Genomic DNA, 20,552 nt, shown 5'->3' on the forward strand with positions numbered 1-20,552 from the left:
ATAAATAAATTTATATATTAAAAAAAAGAAAAGAAGGGGAAAGCAGCTCGCTCAAGGACCCACAGCGACTAAGTGAAGAGATGCGACTGGACCCCAGGCCCGCCTGATTCCAGAATCTGTGTTCTTTGACACTGCTCCTTACCCCCTCCACTCACGCCCTTCCCCACTGACTCTTTGGCCTCTGGGAGAAAAGCATAGCACTGCTTGGGCAAGCAGAGCAAGGATGCTAAGCTTTCTTATCTTGCTGTGGCAAATCCTACCTTTCATTCCAGCACCAGTGCTCCCAGGAGCCGCCCTCACCACTAAGCAAGAAAGGCCTTGGTCTCTGTGAGCAGCACTCTGGGGTCCAGCAACACTGGGCCCGCACTGGAGTCCACTTCCGTCTGGAGCATGTAGCTCCAGAAGCCTGTCTGGGGTGTCCTGGGGTTTAGCAGACGAGCCAACCATCATGGGTGGAGATGGCCTCGGGTTCAGCCACAGGCCGGCCTGCCCACAAGAATTTCTTGCTTGAGCTTCTCATCAGAACTACAAGTTTCCAGGGAGCGTGGCACTCAGGGGCCTCACGGTACTGCCATCTGCCCCACACACGGCATGCCCCCGCCTGCGGGAGCTGGCAGCAGCCGCCTGGCCTCAGTTCTGTGGCAGAAGAGCTCACGGTTCCCCTCTCCCTCGATGAGGCATCAACCCTTCTTCCCAGGCCGAGGCATGGAGGGGCCGTGCAGGCTTCTGAGGAAAGTTTTCCAAAGGCGGCCTGACGAGCCCACGGAGCCTGAGGGTGCGCGTGTCACTGGGGAGAGCAGACCTTACATGCACAGAGGCCTCTTCTGTGGTGGGCCCAGGGCTGGGCCCAGCAAGACACAGCGTCTCCTCTCCCCTGGTCCCCTCCCGCCAGTCAACCAACCGCCTCCTGCCGCTACTCAAAGAAGCCGGGCCTATGCCCCCCTCTTGGCTTTTGCAAATACTCTTCTCTCTCCTTGGAATGCTCTTCCCCAGGGACCAGTCCCGCTCCTTCCTTCACCTTCTTCAGGTCTTTGCTCAAACGTCACCTTCTCAGTGAGACCTTCCCTAACCGCCCACCTAACACTGCACCCCGAGCCCAGCACTCCCTTCCCCGTCCTGCTGGATTTTTCTCCATAGCACTGATTACCATCTGACGCCCTCTCTATCTTACTTATTGCTCCATCTCCCCCACCAGAACGGAAGCGCTTTGAGAGAAGGGAGTTTTGCTTGGAGTGTCTGGAACAGCGCCTGGTGCGTCCTACGTGGTAGTCAGAATCTCCTGAGGGAACCGACTTTCCCACCAGGGCCCGGCCTATGAACAGCAGCTCTGCAGCTACCGCCCCATGCCAAAGACACCACGGGAGATTTTGCCAGAGACCAGCTGGGGCTTCTCAGACACGAGCCAGTCTGGGAGAAACTGGTAAGGACCCAGTCAATCCGCCACATGCAGGAGGCCCACTCCACACCTCCTCCCCGCCACCCCCCCGCCGGTGTCTGTGGAAAACCACGTTGAGGTACCTGTCGAAGCTCATCCATTCTATCATCCCTCTTGGGCCATCTTCTGGGGAGGCCCTCTGAAGTCTCGGGTGGGCGACAACACTGGTTGGAACATAAAGGTGTCTGAGAAGTAAAGGGAGGAAGGAAGTCAACCCCCAGGCCCTGCTTGGGCTGGCTGAAGACCCTCAAGGTTATCAGGGTCCTGAGGCAGTTGAACTTGCCAGTGATTAAGGTACTCCGAAATACAGCAATTCCTCCTTTGGGTTTCAGAGTCTTGCAGGCTCAAGAAAAACCAGCCTGGACGGAAACTTCTCAGTGACCATGGGAATTATTGCAAAGAGGGGCTGTCTGGGCTAAAAGTGTGACTCTGGAAAAGGAGGAAACGAGACCCCAAAGCCACTAAATCCCTGAGTTTATAATTAACAGACAAGTATTCTCTTTGCCTGCCCCGGAGCCGGTGGCCCACCAGGGAAGGGCACTGTAGTCAGAAAAAAATAACCCCCAGTGTGTTTCTGAAGTGTTGAGCCTCTTTGTTTTTCTGAATTTTAATGAAGGGCTTTCCAGGCAGGGTGAGAGCAGCATTCAGCACTCAGCACTCCCCACGGCCAGGAGTGGGGCTTGGTTAGTTGCCGCCAGACTGCGCGGGCCTGACCCAGAGTGGCATCTAGGAGAGGTGGGCGGGGAGACGTCCTGTCCTCAGATGAGATGTCTTGGGGAGTTAAGAGAAAAACAAAAACAAAAGATGTCTCTGTTTAGAAAAAGGACTGGGCTCTGCTCCAGATCTTGGCACATTTTGGAAACTGGCAGTGATGATGCTTGGGGGGAGCAACGGAGACAAACAGCTACACCTCTGAAAGGTCAGCGGAGACCCAGGCTCCCTGAGAGAGTGTTTCTGTGGACGTCTCAGGGCTGCTGAGCTGGCCCCTGCTAATAAGAACCAGAAACAAGGCCCTGGGAACCTGTGGCAGAAAGGAAACATGTGCTTTGGAAGCCCCAGGCATGGGTTGCAGGAAGAGGGGGGAAAGGGGCGTGCTGTTAGAAGAGCCACCCACTGACGTGGGCAGTGGGTCATCTGATCGCGCCCACCGAAAGCTCGAAGGAGACAGCGCAACTTCACCAACATAACTGACCGTCCAAAGTGAGAAAGGCATGTGGCCAGGCCCTCCCCAGGACCCCAGCAGGCAGCCGCATGCCACCTCCCGTATCCCTGCGTCCAGGTGCTCACAGGTAGATGCTCCGGGGAGCTGCTGTGGCTTCTGTGAACCGAACGGCTTCCAGGAGCACCACCGCTTCTCCCCCTGAATCTAGCTTTCCCTCCCAAGCTTCAACGATGGGGAGAGATGCCCTCCTTCACTCTTGACGAATCTTTCCAAGGGACTGCTGGAAAGAAACGGAAGAGAGGGCTACAGAAAAAAGCGATTTCTTACAGTCGGACGATCCAATGCGGTCTACTGAAAATAGGTATTTTTATTACAAAATAGTCCACATAAAAATTCTGAGCTGCTTGCAAGCTTCTTTAGTTTTAGGTTTATGGCCTGTGTCTCGAGTCCAAAGCAGAGGTGACCGCGTGCAGGGAGAGCGACCCCCGGCCTCAGGTGTGCGAGGGCTGCTGTCCCACGGGGTCCTCCTTGTCCGTCTGCAGCACGTCCCACTCGCTGAGGAGCTCTGAGGACACCTCAGTGTACAGACGGTCCCAGTCCCAGCTGACGTCATCCTGCCAAGACAGGCATCGCGGGGTGAGCTGGGGGACGCCGTCCCCTCGGTCACAGCCAGACTCCTGCCGAGGCCAGCCTCGGAGCCAGCTGCTCCCGGGAATGAGGGGCAGGCACTGCCGCCGCTACGTACCTCTCGAACCTCATGTTCTGGCGCCAGGACTTTGGTGAGGAGCTTCAGGTCGATCTCTCCATCCTGTGAATGGGCAGGGAAAAAAAAAGAAAAAAAAGGCAGGCTGTGCACCTCGGAGGCCTTCGGACAACGACCTCTGGCAAAGAGAGGGGGGCCAGGTTGAGTGTGGTGGAACTTCCCAAATCCAGAATGCCTTGCGAAATTGCAAATGCCTTGTGAAAGAGCAAAACTGTGGGTGGACCCCAATGCCACTGAGAACTGAGGGAACACCATGATGTCCTACAGGTTGGGCACTCCTTGGGGGAAGGTCAATACCAGGATGGCAGGCATGACAGCAGCATATCTACTGATGCCACGGGGGCAGCCAGGGAAGCAGGAAGGAGACTGGCCCTGGGAACGCTGGAATATGTTGGGTCCAGGGATGCTGTAATACCCGAGGATGATGTCTCTGGCAAAGGGACTGTTGCCCAGCAGCCTCAGAGACCCACGGAGGAGAGGCTGAAAGGCTTTGGAGAAACTGAGAACTCCCTACGGATGCTGCCTGGAGCCTGCTCCTCTGCACAGAAGCTGCCTCACTCACCAAGGTCTGAAAGGCTGCGTACTTCATGAGGTCATTATCCAGGTCACGGTAGGTCATCACCCGGTTGACCTGGATGCTGCAAGAAAGACGGAATGTGAGGAGGAACCACAGGCAGAACCAGTGCCAGGAGTGCTGCCGGGCCACCAACCCAGAGCCTCGTAGGCAGCTGGGAAGGACCAAAATGGGGAGAAAACGTCTAATAAAATGGGAACCCTGGGATGGAGCCCATCCAGAGACATCTGGATCTCCCCTGGGGGGCAGCACCACTGGAGATGGTGTGTGGCATGGTCCCTGCCTCCTGCCAACTTCATATTAATTTAACATACCTGGGAGGGGCTGCCACCTGCAAAACAAAGTCTTCCTCCTGTACTTCTTCCAGGTCCGGAATAACAGGAATATCTGCAATGAGAGGAGAAGCCAAAAATGTCAGCAGCACGAATGGGGGATCTTGCCTGCTTCTTCACTGGCTACTTACCACCTTCAACGTGCCGGCCACAGTTAGGGCTACAGGCTTTGGGTAGAATGGACACAATGGTCTCTGGCCTCTAGGACCCCAGTCTAGGGCTGTGGAACTGAAGTAGAGGTGCGCATGGGAATCAAAGGTAGAACTTCAACAATTCCCAAATCTCAGGCTTTACCCCAGAACCTGCTGGACTAGAATCTCCTAGTGGGGTGGGGCTCAGGCGTCTGTATTTTTCCCTAAGATTTCTTGGGTGATCCTGACGTTTGCTCCAGGTTAGAAGCCACTGGCGTGGCTCTCTAAGGAGAAATGTAAAGAAATGAGAAGAAAGTCCCAGACAGCACTTGGGGAAGTGTTTTTATTAGAGGAGAGAAAAGAAAAGAGGAGCTGAATGAACCTGGCGTGGTCAGAGACAGAGGAAGTGGGAAAGCGTAGTGTCACGAGGTGGATGTCACCATGAGTGCACCTCCTCATGACCAAGGTTCACACCTGCATCAGCTCGTCCTAGTCTTTGCAAGGCCTGAGCCTGTATCTGAAGGTCACTTTACGCCTAATGATGTGACCTGGCTTCCCAGCAGTGTGTCCAGGATCAGAGTCTCCACTTACCGGGTCTAATATAATAAACAACACTGACTCTAAAGATGACACCTCCCTTGCTGTCTCTTGGAGATTCTCCTCCTCTGAACTCTCCACATGAGACAGACATACAAACATAGGAAGAGACATGAGGTCATTCCCTTTGTCAATCTAACAAAGTCATGCAAGTGGAGAAACAGAGAGACAGCACGTCACTTAATTGTGGAAACTTGCTTATTATAGCAGAAAAATCGTCCATCTTCTCCTGGGGATAACCTAACACCTTAAAGAAGTACTGCCTTCTCTCAGTGAGTATCACTGACTGGTAGAGGGGCTTTCTTTGTTTTAACCAGTCTACATAGAGAAAAAAAGAGATGGGGCAGAAAAAAAGGCCAAGCAGGGAGAGACAGTCCTGGAATTCCCAAACCAACTGCAAATATTAAAAGGAGGAAAAATTCCAGAGAGGAGAGAGCAGTGAAGACACTCTTCGTTTTTTTTTTGTTTTGTTTTGTTTTTTTGTTTTGTTTGCAGTACGCGGGCCTCTCACTGTTGTGGCCTCTCCAGTTGCGGAGCACAGGCTCCGGACGCGTAGGCTCAGCGGCCACGGCTCACGGGCCCAGCCGCTCCGCGGCATGTGGGATCTTCCCGGACCGAGGCACGAACCCATGTTCCCTGCATCAGTAGGCGGACTCTCAGCCACTGCGCCACCAGGGAAGCCCCCACCCTTCGTTTTTGCTTCCATGGACTAAATTAAAAAAAAAAAAAACATTTTTTTTTTTTTAAGAGACGCAGAATCATTCCAAGAACAGCTGGGAAGACCCTTGCCACTTTCAGGCTATTCATTATTTAGACTTTGCGATGGTTCCCGTCAAGCTAAGCCCGAGTATATAAATGTCAGTTCCCAGCCTGGCGTCTTTATTATTGCTTCCAATGGAGGGGTTACAGATGCCGTACCTGGAAAGAGAGACAGAAAGCATGCAAGGGAGAGACGGAGACAGAGAAAATAAGACAGAGAGAAAGAGACAGGCAGAGAAAGAGAGTGATTAAAGGGATGAAAATAAAAAGAAAATGCTGATAGGGAAATAAAGAAGACACATACACCAGCCCCGAAATAATGAATCACATTCAGCAAGTCCTCTATCTAGAAAGACGCAGTGCAGAGCTTAGATGAGAATTAGAGATGGAGTTCTCTAATTTTCTATTTCTTATGCTAACAGAAATTCAGCTTGCTCGTCCCTGTTCACTCCGAGTGAAGAATACAGTCCATGTGAGGGCTGCCGATGGCACCGGCCCTGAGTACAGGCCGAGAGGGCTCCTAGGCTGGCAGGACTGCACGGGCCCTGCAGTGGGGCAGGGCGGAAGCTGGCCGTGCCATGCGCCATCAGCAGTGTGACAGGTCCGGCGTGAGGCAGTTAGCTGCTCCTGGCTCTCCTCGGTGTGAGGCCCAGCCTGAGATGAATATTCAGAAGTTGGTAAGAAAATGCTCCCTGCTGTGCTCAGGGCTCAGGACGGGGTCTTCCCCAAGTCCCCTCTTGCTCTGCAATGTCAGCATTTGGGTCCTGTCAACTCTGCCCAGCTTCTCCCAGCTCTGAGGAGCTGCACTTCTGCCCACTATCCACTCTGAGTCCCCGTGGCTTCCCTGTTTGTCCCCACCCCCCTCCTCCAAATGCGCACGAAGGAGCGTGGGGCTGGCCCATCTGTGACAGAGCGGAGGTCAGCTCGGGCCTTGGCAAAGGGGCCGCTCAGAGCGGCACTGGCGGGGCTGGCCACACAGTGGGACTTCTCTCTAATTGGAAGCCTGGTGTCCAACAGAAACTGGTGAACTGCCTGAGCGGGACCAAGCCAGCGATGACAGCCAGGCCAAGGCAGGCTGGAGCGTTCCGGTGCAGTGACAGCTTGAGCCATCGCCGCAGAGCCTGGCCATCCAACTGCCGGCCCCAGTGGAACAGGTGGCCGTGGAGCAGGTTTCGGGCAAACTTCAAAGAACTTCCTAATTTTACAGTTTCTGATTTACAATCACAGACAAGTGCTTGCTTATGGATATATATAACGTGTTCCCAGGAGTTTCTGTCCTCTTTCTCTCTTCCCTTCCACCCACCTCTCTCTCTCATACACACACATGCAGGATGACCCAACCTAGAAAAAGAAAATGGGCTTGAGAAATCAATCCGCTCCTTCACAAAATTACCTGCATGGAATGATCCGGCCCTGCCTGTAATCAGTGACGGCTACTTGACCTGCAAGCCTGAAACCAGTGACCTAGTGTCTGATTCAGGGTGTCAAGCTTAACATTCAAAAGCAACAATTCTAATAGAGACAGTAAGAGGAACAAAGAAGTATGCTCTAGGACTATTGAAAAACAGCCACTATTTTAAAAAATTCAATAATTATGTTAACTTTAGTTTCATTTTCTTCGATGCTGCTTGTAATAAGAACATTAACAGAAACAATGGGTTACTTAAGCATATGGGTAAGACTCCTGTCCAGTGGCTAAGAGTGCAGGCACTGGAAGCATTTGAAGCCTGGCTCCCCCGTGTACTAGCTGTGAGGCTTCATCCTCTCTGTGCCTCAGTTTCTTCAGCTGTAAAACGGGGAACATAACTACACCCACCTCACAGGGTTGCTGTATTACATGCGATCATCTAAAATATCAAGCACTATGCTTAGTAAGTAATAAATATTCTATATTATTCTTATTTGTTTAACAGATAAAACACTGAGCATGGAGAGAAACTATATGGCTCTACCCTCATTTTCTCATTTAATCCTGCCCAGTTGTCACCATCTTCCAGATGAGAACACTGAGGCTCAGCAAGATGAAGTAGCTTGCGTGAAGTGAGTCATTAAGAATGGACAGAGCAGGCTTCCAGCTCCAGTTCAACTGCACCCCTCCCAAAAAGGCTGTCCCCACCCCTGCTCAGAGGCTTTCTTTGCAAAGGTCCAGTGACTTCAAAGACGCCTCTACTAGTGGAGAGGTGAGACAACCGCCTATAGTTGGGACAGCTTTCGTTTTGCCTGCGACCGAGTGTCCTCTGTTCTCCGTGTTTCTCTGTCTCCCAATAACCATAACTAAGGGAAGTCTCTCCCTCACCATATGGCCGACTGGCTACTTCCCTACAACAAGGCCAAATGGTGCAGAGAGAAAAATGGACCGACACTGGAGACCCGGTGGCTGCGTGGAGAAGGAGGGGAACGGACGCCTCGAACGGCCCCAGGAAAAGGGCCGGCGAGGCAAAAGGGCTGAGACGTCAGTGCCGCAGCAGCGGGTGCCCTCATCCTTCGTTTCAGCTCCCCCAGACAGCGCCCCCTGCTGACCAGTTACCCGCTGCTCTCTCCCAGCTCAGACTCCTTAACAAAACGGGCCTTCCCTGCTCTTTGCATTTGCTCCCAGCCTCTCATGTCAGCCATCTCACTTGCCTTTCACCTGCTTGTATCCCACGTGTTGCCCAATTAGCCACACTGTGGGGAAACTGCATTTGTTCACTTGTTCATTCGTTTATCCATTCATCCTTGAAGGGATGAATGGAGCAGCCCCTCTGTGAAAGGCACCGTGCTAGGAGGTGCCAGTAACAACAGCAGATAAACCCGACATGGGCCCTGTCTTCCTGCAGCACCAGTGTAGTGGGAGATAGCAATAAACACAAATAAATGTGCTGCCTGTAAATGAAAACACACACTGTGAAGGGAGCTAACTGGACTCTGAGACCAAAATAACAGGGAGACCTAATGTTTTATTTTTAATGGCAAAAGTAATATCATATGTGGTAATAAATTCAAATGCTGTAGGCAAGTTTAAGATGAAAAATGTCCTTTCCTTATATGAATCCCAGCCATCTCCCTAGAGGTGATCACTATTAACCATTTCTCATATATGTTTACCGAAAAGAATTTCTGCATACACAGCACATATGTCCTTTTAAAATGTTTGCAAATGGCATCATGTTACGTATCCATTGTTTTACAACTTTTTTTTTTTTTTTTTTTGCGGTACGTGGGCCTCTCACTGTTGGGGCCCCTCCCGTTGCGGAGCACAGGCTCCGGACGCGCAGGCTCAGTGGCCATGGCTCACGGGCCCAGCCGCTCCGCGGCATGTGGGATCCTCCCGAACCGGGTCACGAACCCGTGTCCCCTGCATCGGCAGGCGGACTCTCAACCACTGCGCCACCAGGGAAGCCCCAACTTTTCTTTTTTTTAAATTATTTTTTGGCTGTGCCATGCGGCATGCGGGATTTTAGTTCCCCGACCAGGGATTCAACCCATGCCCCCTGCAGCGGAAGCATGGAGTCTTAACCACTGGACCTCCAGGGAAGTCCTGCGGCTTACTTTTATCTGTCCTTTTCAATGTACACGTGCATCTTATTCTTTTAAATGACCATCTAGTTTTCTATCGAATGGATGCTGCATAATGCCCTTAATTCAGTCCAGAGAGGATCTAATTCAGGATTTTGGGGGGGTGGAGTGTCGAGTTAGGGAAGGTCTCTGAACTAGGACAGGGCCACTGAAGGATAAACAGGACTAAGCCAGGCAGGGGACAACGTGCACAAAGGCGCTAGGAGGTGAGGAGGAACTCGCTAAAAGGGTGGCGTGGCTGGCGTGCAGGGCCCAGGAGAGAGCAGCTCGGGGCGAAGCAGGAGAGAGGGCGTCAGATGCCAGGTGAGCAAGGACCTGCATCAACCGGCCAGGAGACGTCTGGGTGCCTGCTATAGGCAAGACCTCTTTGGAGGCATATTAGGGGCAAACCAAGATGGACCCAGCATGGAAAAGTTGCAAAGGGAGGGTCTATACATTAAAAAAATGATGATAAATGAGCAGAATAAGGAAAATGCACATCCCTTCCTTTGTGAATCATCTTGGAACCCAACAGGCAGAATTCAGAGCTTCCTACTCTACCTTTCCACAATGCTTTATATTCAAGGACACAGGATGGACCTGATTACTTTGCTGTAGGTAGAGCAAGTGAAATTTGCCCTCGGCCTGCCTCCTAGATGCTGGACTAGTGGACGGTGAAGACCACGTCCCAGTCACTTCTGCATTCCCAAAGATGGGCAAACTAAAGGACAACTGAACGGAACTGGATCAATAAATGCCCCTCAAATCTGCAAGGCACACACATGGATGGGCCATGTCCATCTTCTCTATATCATTCTAATTATAGTATAAGTGTTACTGAGTCCCAAAGTTGCCTGGGCAGGATTCATTTCGCAAGAACCACCAAGAGCAATCCTTAGATACATCCTGGATTTGATGACATCACAACAGAGGCTTTGCCTCACTTGAGAGCTGCAAGGCCTCCTGGGAAGGGCCTGTGCATATACAAGAAACAATGGAGGAATGGGGACAAAGTTACAGAGGAAGAGTCATCCAAATTGGGTCCATATGGACTGCTGGGCTTCCATCCTGAGGCTGGGTCACACTGCTCTTCACCCTGGGCTTCCTCTTGATCTCTAGCGTGCCCCACTCCATCATGCCACCTTCTGGGAGCCCCCAGTAAAGGCTTGTTAATGAACAGCAACAGCAGTAAGAGCTAATTCCAAAGAGAGAGGTTGCCAAATGGAAAACTCATCAAGATACCAGCATACTAGCCTGCCAACAGATCTACCAACAAACCAACTACCAGATGAAACCACAGAAATAAATGAGCGGTGCTTAAATAAGTAATAGAAATAAATAATAGAAACATGTGGGAACACCAGTAGGATCAATTACAACTGGTTTCAAAGATGCGAGAAGCTGCCACTTGCCCTGAAATGCACACGTTGCCCGTAATACCATCACACCCGCACACTAAAATGCTAAGTACCCAGGGAAGTCCCAGAGGGATCCTTTTCTGCCCCTGTGGCTCGACAGCAAGAAGCCTGCCTGCCTCCTGCAAAGACCCTGGCCCCAGATCTCTGCAACGTATTTCACGATAGCCTGCCTTCACATCTAGCTGTTGTTGGCTTGTTTTGGTACAAGAACAGAAAGTGATTTCTTAGATCAGGCTCCGCTTGTAATGAGTACACCCTGAGCATTACTCAGGCTCTTTCCCTGGCGCAGAGGAAGGAGAGAACGAAGGAGGCACCCTGATCCGGCCCTCGGTCCCACCCAGGCAAAGATGGCTCAGGCAGGGAACCCCTCCTCTCTGTGTCCCTTTTAGGTTCTACTCTTTGCTGATTTTCTTGGTTGGGGGTTTCTGAATGGAATTTTCTGGTCGTGGCCAGAAGGGTTTCTAGAGAGCTACATAAAGTCTCTTCTAACTCCAGCACTTTCTGACCTTGACGCCTTAGTAAACGATACCAGGGGCTGGCCTACCTTGTCAGGTTCCTCCGGGTGCTGAATGATGACATCTGCCCCTCTCGCTTCACCCACTAACTGTGCCCCCCACGGCAGAGGCCCCAAGCGGTCCCACACCATCTCTTCCCGGAGCTGCTCCCCCGCCCAGTGCCCTGGCCACAGCAGAGCACTCGTGGGCTGCTGAGGGCTCACGTCCACCCTGCATAATTCACAGCCACATTCAGTAACCCACCCGAAAGGGGCCTGGACACGCTGTGGAGGGACACCCCAAGAAGAGCAGTCCACACAACCCCCAATGTTGCACTCAAAGTCAACAGACTCTCAGCAGAGCTCGTGAGCGAAAGGAAAGAATGTCCATGTTTCCAGGAGATTGCAACTTTACACCTGAGATCATTATAATTTTTCTCTGCAGCTGCAAAACTTTGTTTTACTGAATGCTGTTACCTTCTGCATCACGTATGGGGAATTTTAAACAGGCAAATGGAAGAAGGTCTGATTGAAGATGAAGTTAAATGAAAGAAATTGGTCTCATTTAGCACATGACAGGATTCATCTGTGTTCCCAAGTCCACTGAGGTGGCATCATGGGCGTTTCATATTCATGAGCTGCTGCGACACTGTGTCCCCTCATTTACAAAGAGCCGTGTTCAGCAAATTCTGTCCCTGTGGACACTCCATGCATTTCATGGTCTTGTCAGAGAGACATCAAACACTCCAGTAACCAAATACCAGAAAATGGCTTTAATTAGTGGATCTCAATCGTATAAATAATTTTTTTTTCTAAGTGAAAAAATGGAGAATTTTTTTAAAGGGAGAAGAAAAGGGGAAAGTGGTAGGCAACAGGTTTCCAACACCCGAAGGAACAAGGGAAAGGGACGGTCTCAGAGGAGCTCCTGGGCCCCTGCACTCCCCGGACGCACGGGGGTTCCGGGGCAAAAATGCATCTGCAGGTCCCTGGCGGGTCTGCTTTATGAGGACCGATCCCCGGTGATTTCACCTGATCCGGCCAGGTCACTGGGAGGGGAGGAGTGAGGCAGCCATGGGAGAAGAGTCTGAAAACTGTGATGCTGCTGGCCAGAAGGTCCACTGCAGGGACCGAGAAACAGGACTGATCACGAGCAAAAGGTGCCCAAGCAGGTCCCTGAGGAAGCGAATGACAGGGGCAGGAAGATGTCCGTCCTGAGGCGCTGGCTTGGGTGGGGGGCGGTTTATCTATGTCCCGTACGTTGAGATGTCTCCATGCCCCTGCCAAACCCACCCCCTCCTCCTGCTGCTGGGGAAAGAGATCCCCGACCTCAGGAAGAACATCGAAAGAGCCGGTTGTTCCTCCCAGCCACCCACGCCGTGGCCACTCTCCTGGCTGACGACGGGCTGGACGGGAGGGCTTGGACTGAGTCCATTTCTGAGACAAGCTGGGCCTCAGGGGGTGTGGTGCCGGCTGGGTGGTGGGCAGACAGGAGGCTGTGCTGAGTGGTGACTTAGCTCGCGGTCTACTGTGGGTGTGCAGGCCCGGCCTCAGCATATTACCCACAGAGGGGTGGTGGCACTCTCCGGAAGGAGCATGAATGCAATCCCCTAGAATGCGATTTGCCCCATCACCCCACGCAGTCCACCAGGGGCTGTGGAAGAGTCAGTATTGACCGCGCAAAGGGTCGTCAGCCAGGACTGACCCTTTGGAGCAATTCAAAGGCAGTGCTCATGGGAGGCAAGCACGGCCCAACAGGGGTTCTCCATAGGGAAGGATCCTGTTCAGCCCAGGAGCCTGACACTGGGAGGACCCTGGTGTCACGCACTGGAGTGGTCTCTAGGGAACAATCGCACAGTGGTTACCGACAGTTGAAGGAAAAGAAGAACAATGAACAGGGATGCTCCCTGCCACCCCAAGAGCTCTCTGGGAGCTTCGTGGCAGTTCCAGCTTTGATCCGTAGAGATGTGTTAAGGACGAGGGGTGGTAAGCGACTTCAAAGGTGACGAGGAATGAAGTGGCTGGAAGGAATGGAAAGTGAGGAACTCTCCACTCTCTTCAATAAGGCCCAAGATCAGTGATATGGTATTAATGTGACAGAGAGCACCTTCTCAGAGCCGCCAGATATGCCTGGCTTCTGTGTTAGAAACCAGGCATATCTGATTCTATTTCATCCTCTCCGTGTTACGCTGAAAAAAACAAGACAAACTACCCTGCTTTTATTCTAAATCCTTAGGTTTTGTATTTTTTCCTTATATATATTTATTACAAAAATGCTCCTTTGATCAGTGCCAGCCGTGACTCCGCCACATACAGAATGCTTCTGAGCGGTTCCCTCCTCGCAAGGCCACTGCCGGTGACAGCCAGCTGGTTTTGATCACAGCCATTCCCAATCGGATTTTCATAAGATAGATGAGGAGTCTTACTGCTGCTCTCTCTCTCATCAGATGAGAAACAGAGGGGGAGGGGGGGACGGGTCCTGAGGGAACGGGGCAACAATCAAGGGCTGCCGGGTTCTTTCTCCGTCCCTCCGCTGCAGCAATTTTCAAAGGCATTTGCCTCGGGCACTTTTAAATGATGGTGTCTCAATTCTGTAATCATCTTTCAAGAGCTTCCTCTTAAAGGGTCTTTTAGGTAAACCCAGTCCATCAACCACGCTTATGCACTCAGGAATCACATTCCCAGTATGTGTTCCCTCGCGTGTGTGTATATATATAGGCGAGTACACACATGCACACACCAAACATCTGGGCATTTTTAGAAAGCTGGGAGGACCTGAAGCTGGAAAGGAAGACCTACCAGTTGGCCATATCAAGTTCGTCTCTCGCTAGGGTAAGAGGGTCCCCTGTCACCGCTCCCCTGGATTTCTGCTATACCTAGGCTTTGTTATCTCAGGTTCTTCTTTAGAAACTAATCCCCGTGTGTTGGAAGGAAAGACTTCAATTGAGGTCTAAGTGATGCACTGAGTCCAACTTCAGATGAACAATCACGCCTGTCCCTTCCTGTCTCACCTAAGCACTATCTGACCGTCAGACTTCAAGATGAGCGAGGCATCACGGCCGTTTGCTTGGAGAGCACAGTCCCCAGGCCACAGCTTGCTGTGGTTTGGGTTACAAAGACTATTTGGAGCAACCCACAAATCCACCTGTCTTTTTTTTGTGTGTGGCAGAGAACGCCATGCCTCTTCTCTATACAGTCCCCGTCACTTGAAACAGATATCCTAAAGCACTGAGCCTCTCCTTCTAGTCACATAAAAATCTGAGTCTAAGATGTCCCTGGGCAATGGTTCTCATCAATATGGCCTCATCTCCTCTCTGCCCTCATCCACCACTCCTTTCACAGCTGTGCGGAGAAGTACCTGTGCCTCTCCCCAAAGCTGGATCAGAGCTCACCATCACATCTAGGACCATCTCACGAAACTAAACGGGATTGGCTTTGTCCTACCCTGATCCCGTCTTCCATATTCAACAGGGACAGAATCCAAGGAGTTACGGAATAAATACCCAGATCTCTACAACTATTTCAGGGAGATTTAACTCTCTTTACTTTTGTCAGTGCTTAATGTTGGATGATTTACTATTGACCACATTCCTCCAAACCGACTACAGCACGATGGAATGCTGACAGAGCTTTCTCTGTGTTCCTGGAGGAAGGTTAATACAACCTGCTTCCTTTACGATGCGCGTGCATGCGTGGTGCAGGACGTCTGTGTCATGCTCCCCACTCTCCCTCTTCAGACGGGGACATCCCAGTAAGCTGCTCACGTGAACAAAGAAAATGGAGTCCCAGAGAGGTCGCTGTCAACCACGTTTCGGGCAGAGCTGTTTGTGACGGAAAGCTTGAAAGGCTGGTGTGACCCAGAGATTGTAGGGGCCCACTAGGGGCCTAGAGCACTCTGTTCCAGCTCTGCCAGCAGAGCAGGAGGTCTGGTCAACGCTCTGGGCTGTGCTTTGCAGCTGGACCAGGGCGAGGTACGGAACAACTGAGGTGACAAAGCAGAACAACCAAAATGTGCTCCAAGCTTAACTCCATTTGCAGAAGCTCCCCTGACTCTCTGCCTCTTCAAGAGGCAAGAAGAGCGCAGCCAAACCAGTCTCTACTATGTGTGCTGAGCTAAGTCATTCCATCCCATCAGCTCCTAGATACCTACTCCACGATGGTGTATGCTTGTCCCACGGTAGGGGAATGGGACCCTGAATTACCTCCTGCAGAAAACAACAGCAAGTCAAAACAACTTTTCTTGCTTCATTAAAGAAACTTCTGGCAAGTCCCCTGTAACTCCTCTGGCATCTCACTCACTCTGGGGCCAAACCCACACTGGGGAGTAAAGAAGTTGCCCTTGGGGCCCCAAGAGTCTACATCTACTAGAGTTCATTTTTCTCTTGCTGCCAGGAATGTGGCCTTAACTGTCTATCAGGGAAGAACTGAACCCAGATTCCTGGTCCACAGAGCTGTACTAGAGGGTCCACCTGAGTAGGAGTAGGAAACCTGGGTCCCAGATCTGCCCCTGATTTGCTGACCATGTGCAGTTACTTGTCAACTTTTGTCCCAAGTTTCCTCATCACCAAAATGAGGTACCTTCTATCTCTACGACATCCTTATTTCTAGGTTGTCCATTCCCATATACCTAGTGATAAAAAAAACCCAAAAACACCTGACTGTCATATTTGCCTATGGAAGTCTTTCCAAATGTCCCAGCCACAGACATGGCCTACAGGTAAAGCGCACCAAGTCTTTTGTTTAGAGAATCACTTTACAGAAAGTTTATTTTCTATACTAAAATGAACCTGCACAGAGTCCACCTGTGGCCCATGATGATCTCAGCTCAGTATTGGCACCATGATCCAACACCCCTGGCTGGGGCTCTTTGACGTTCCATGCAGTCTTTTGAGTGTCCCAAGTCTCTGTGATGTCAGTTTGTTCCCTCAGCTGTGTCTCAGAGCACTGCGCTGGTGGGAGAGCTCCAGCCATAGCCCGCCACAGCCCAGGGAGTGCCCTGCGGGGTCTCTGTTCTTCCAAACTTCCCATACTCCCCACTACTCACCCTGACACCTGCACAAGCCCAGTGACACTCCTTCCTCTCCCCTTAAAATAGGCTCTCCTCTCCAAAGGACCCAGGAGAGAATTCATTATCTAAAAGCAATCCCAATGGATTTGATAGAAAAGAAAACATAACATGAAGGAGAGGCGTGGTCCAACCTGAAGACTCTGCTTCATGTCGCAGAGCCCTAAAGACCTGGTCTCTCTGGCTTTTCTCTGCTCAGCCTGGATGTTGCTGCCAAGACTTCACGGAGAAAGGATCAGCAGAGCTGAGGACAGGGGCCAGTGGGTTAATCTGAGAGTCAGGAAAGGATAACAAATCTGCAACAGGGCAGTGGGACTATGAGTGGAGGCAAGCTTCCTGGATAAGCAGGCTTGAGAAACGAACCTAACACTTTGAGAGCAAAGACGAAGGTGGTGAGAACAGGTGATCGTGAGTCACAAAGGCCATGTCCCAACTCCAGCTCCATCACTTACTAGCAGTGATGTCCTGGAGCAGCTCATGCTGGCTAAAAATTTGAGGAATTTCGCATGCAGGTTGTTAAACATAAACATCATTAAAGATTAAATTATACATCCTTATAATTAAATAAATTATATTAAAAACAAAGGTAATACTCAAAACTCACCACTTCCTAAATTTTACTACATTTTACTTTGCCTATGCTCTTGAAATTATTTACATCCAATGTACCTGTATGATGGAAACATACTGGTGTGCTACTGTCCATCTCTTCCCAGTTCTGTGGTCACTGATGTCATGCTGGGAGCTTGAAAACAGCCCTCATGGGAGCATTTACACCACAGAAATCGGCAAACTCTACCAATGAGGACTTTTTCTCCCCCAGAGAGCTGGTTGTTAAATATTTCCCAGCACATCATTGCTTACTAGCCATGTGACCTCTGTGAGCTACTAAACATCACAAAACTTCAATTTCTTCTTCTGTAAAAGGGTGGTGATCACAGTGTCTCTTCATAGAAATGTTGTGAGGATTAACTGAAATATTGCAGGTAAAGCAGCACAGGGCCTGGCTCTCGGTAAACACTTACAAACATTGATTATCAATACCATTTCCTATAAGAAGGACTTCTTTTTCAAATTTCATACCCAGTATCCTATAAACAGAATGAAGCTTAACAAGGCACAGAGAGGGAGGCAAAGGAACTAGGTTTGGGTACTACCTAATAAGTCCAGTGTGCTGCAGTAAGCTTAAGGAAGGGAATGCCAACATAACGGAACATTCATACTAAGCAAGAGAAAAGAATTGAGATATCAGGGTTCCAATTTATCTGCACTTAAATAATTCTTTCCACTTTCTCTTTCTCCACATTAAAACTGCTTGGGCCAATAGTGACTGCTGCTTGCAGGAGAACGGATGAAAGATAGGGTGGAAGGATTAAGCAGGCAATGAGAAAGAGCCCAAAAGAGAGTCAGAAAGCCCGGAGACAGAGATGAACGGGGAGAGGGGCGACAAAGCGATATCCCACTACATATAGCATTTTTCTAATTCCACTGACAGTCTAGCATCTCACATCTCATCCAGCCTCATTGCTTGGCTGTGTTCAGCCACTTTTACCTATTTTCCCTGTTGACATGGATAGAAAATTGAGCAATTACCCTTAAATTTGGAGCTCTCAGATCATCCAGATTGCTACACTTGCAGAATTAAGTCCCCAATTGCCCCTGGCTAGAAGTGGCTCAACTCAGCCTGTCCTTCAGGAATTTCACACTTTTGGGTTGGCCATAGGATTTATCACTCCTAAGGTTTTAAGGTATTCGATTCTGTCACACCTGGACCCCAGGATGCAAAGAGCACAGCCCTCTCCAGTGGGGAGGTGGCATGCCCCAGAGGCACTGGGAGATGCCAGGAAGAGGGAGTTATAATTCCACCCACAGTCCTGGGTTACACCAAGATGCGATGGTTATAGGCAAGAAAGAGCTAATCCTTTTTTTTAAGCTCCTGTTTTCAGAGACTTTCCACTTTTTTAAAGCCATTATTTGGGGGGCTCACAAGTTCTTTCTTAACTTGACTTTACCTCAGAGATAAACTTTTTGAAAGTTGAGTCCACATCTAATTGTGTTTTAAGAGATGATCTCAGTCTGAATACTGTTTACCTTTTTTAAACACAAAGAATTTCTTTTCTCCCATTTGTGTGCCTCTCAGTGCCCCTTTTGAAGTTTCACTTTCCATCCAGAGTTCACTTTCTGAGAGCTGGATTTTAGAGCCGGAAGAGACCAAACAGGCCTGGAAACACTTCTGGCGTCAGAGAGATGACAGGACTTTGTGCCTCCTGTCTCCTCTACCAGGGTCCTCCCAACCCCCAGCCTCCACACTCCTTCCGCTGGCAAGCAATTATTTATTTATTTTTGGCCATGCCACGTGGCACGCAGGATCTTAGTTCCCCGACCAGGGATCAAACCTGTTGCCCCCTGCATTGGGAGCACGAAGTCTTAACCACTGGACCGCCAGGGAAGTCCCTGCTGGCAACTTCTACTCTTCCTTCAAGTCGAAGTTTGAAAGTCACTTCTTCAGAGTGGCCCTCCCTCAGTTCCCAACCCCAAACAGGTTTCCACGTTATTCTCCCTCATGGCACTCCAGACTCTTCCCTCAGTGGACTCAACTGCAATTTGTCCTTACTTATTTAGTGTGTGACTATTTGATTAGTCCCCATATCCCCGACTAGACTGTAAGCTGTATGAGGGCAAGGACTAAGAATGGTTTGTACACCATCATGTTCCCAGTGCCCAGCTCCAAGCATCACACATAGCAGGTATTCAACAACTGGTGGTTAAAGGAATGAGTGAATGAATGACTTGCCCAATGTCACCTGTAGAGACTGGGTTCACTCCTATTCCAGATCCAATGTTCTTTCTCTAACATACAACCTTCCATGACAGAAGAAGTCTGAAGGCCTAGGGCAAACCAGAAACTTGATTCCAAGAATAGGAATGGATAATTAAGCCACTAAAGGAAAGATCCGTTTTGCCATCCTACAATTTTGGGACCCTGAGGTCATTCGGGGGCTCTGGCTGTCCATTATTCTTAGCTGTTCTCCAGAACCACGAATCCCAACTTCCCCAAAGCACGGTGTCAGCTCTAGCTGTGAGCAAATCTACCTAGAATCAGCAAATTAGATGATTGGCAATCTTTAACCTTCATGAAAGGCAGTTTATGTGGGGATGCTGACTATCTGTAGTTGAGAATGGACCAGAATCAGGGCTTAACTCTGCAGAAGCAGCTTCCCTCCTGGTTATGGTGAATGAACCCCTTATTCATCCTCAACGTGGAGTCGCTCCTCATGCCAGGCAACTTATCTTGGAAGGCTGTGCACGTGTTTCTCTGCCTAACCTAATCCTATCCAGCCTTTAGGACCCAGGCAAGTTCTTCCTTCTTCCTGAAGGGCCCTCAGCCTACAGGGATCACTTCCTCTTCTGACCTCACAGCCCTTAATAACATAAATCACCAATATAGCAACAACTACTTGCTACCTTTGTCACTCAGTACACTGCTGTCTAAGCTATTTAACCCTTGTAATGCTTTCCATCTTTCATGTTTTGTCTCCCCAACAAAGTCCTGTGTTCCCCTAGAGGAGAGCCCTCCAATGTCTTAGGAAGGATTTGCAAATCCCTTCCCAAAGCCCTAATCCAACTTGCAGATGCATTTTGTCCTGTTCATAAAGTGATATTTTAAAATTCTGTCATTTTTTGAAATCTGAATTTGAAAACTTTCAGGTCATGCCATCTCTCCTCCAAGCTCACCACAGGCCCCACCATTCTTTATAGTTGAACACTTCTGCTGTTTCAAGTGTTTATATTACCTGCCTGGCCCCTAAAAACATTTGAGCTCAGCATGCCTTGGTCTTGCAAACAGTCCCGCTGCCAATACATTCTGGTTAACCAACAGATCCCCCAAACCACCCCTACACGGCACTCACTCTTCGCTTCTCGTTCAAAAAACGCACCCGATCTCAACAGCTCCTTCCTTCTTCTGTTTTTCTTTTCTCTTCCCTCGGAAGCCTGAGGGGTCAATGGATGGGAGGAAGTGCTTCTCTTCTCTCCCTCGGCTTCTTCCCCAGGGAAGAAGAAGCACCACGTATCAAGAGTGATCCAGGGAGGCTGAATGCTGAGAAATATATCTCGAGAGACATGGCTTCTCAAAGTCTTCTATAAAAGAAGAGGAGGAAAGATAGGCTTCCCTGGTGGCGCAGTGGTTGAGAGTCTGCCTGCCGATGCAGGGGACGCGGGTTCGTGCCCCGGTCTGGGAAGATCCCACGTGCCGCGGAGCGGCTGGGCCCGTGAGCCATGGCCGCTGAGCC

At 50.3% G+C, this 20,552-nt stretch overlaps 1 protein-coding gene across 3 annotated transcripts in view; it reads right to left on the reverse strand.

Moving 5' to 3' along the window:
- Positions 1 to 2,939: 2,939 nt before the first annotated feature.
- The window catches only part of IFT43 (intraflagellar transport 43), a 115,146-nt gene continuing 97,533 nt past the window's right edge, over positions 2,940 to 20,552 (reverse strand). For all 3 annotated transcript variants that reach the window (XM_060132978.1, XM_060132891.1, XM_060133062.1), the window contains 4 exons: positions 4,249 to 4,321; positions 3,923 to 3,998; positions 3,343 to 3,405; positions 2,940 to 3,211 (listed from right to left, as the gene is read on the reverse strand). In XM_060132978.1, coding sequence (XP_059988961.1) covers positions 3,089 to 3,211; positions 3,343 to 3,405; positions 3,923 to 3,998; positions 4,249 to 4,321 — 335 coding nt within the window. In that variant the 3' untranslated portion in view covers positions 2,940 to 3,088. The remainder of the gene's footprint in view (positions 3,212 to 3,342; positions 3,406 to 3,922; positions 3,999 to 4,248; positions 4,322 to 20,552) is intronic.

The sequence above is a fragment of the Lagenorhynchus albirostris genome, chromosome 1 (assembly GCF_949774975.1).
Source record: "Lagenorhynchus albirostris chromosome 1, mLagAlb1.1, whole genome shotgun sequence".
In the NCBI taxonomy this organism is placed as follows: domain Eukaryota; kingdom Metazoa; phylum Chordata; class Mammalia; order Artiodactyla; family Delphinidae; genus Lagenorhynchus; species Lagenorhynchus albirostris.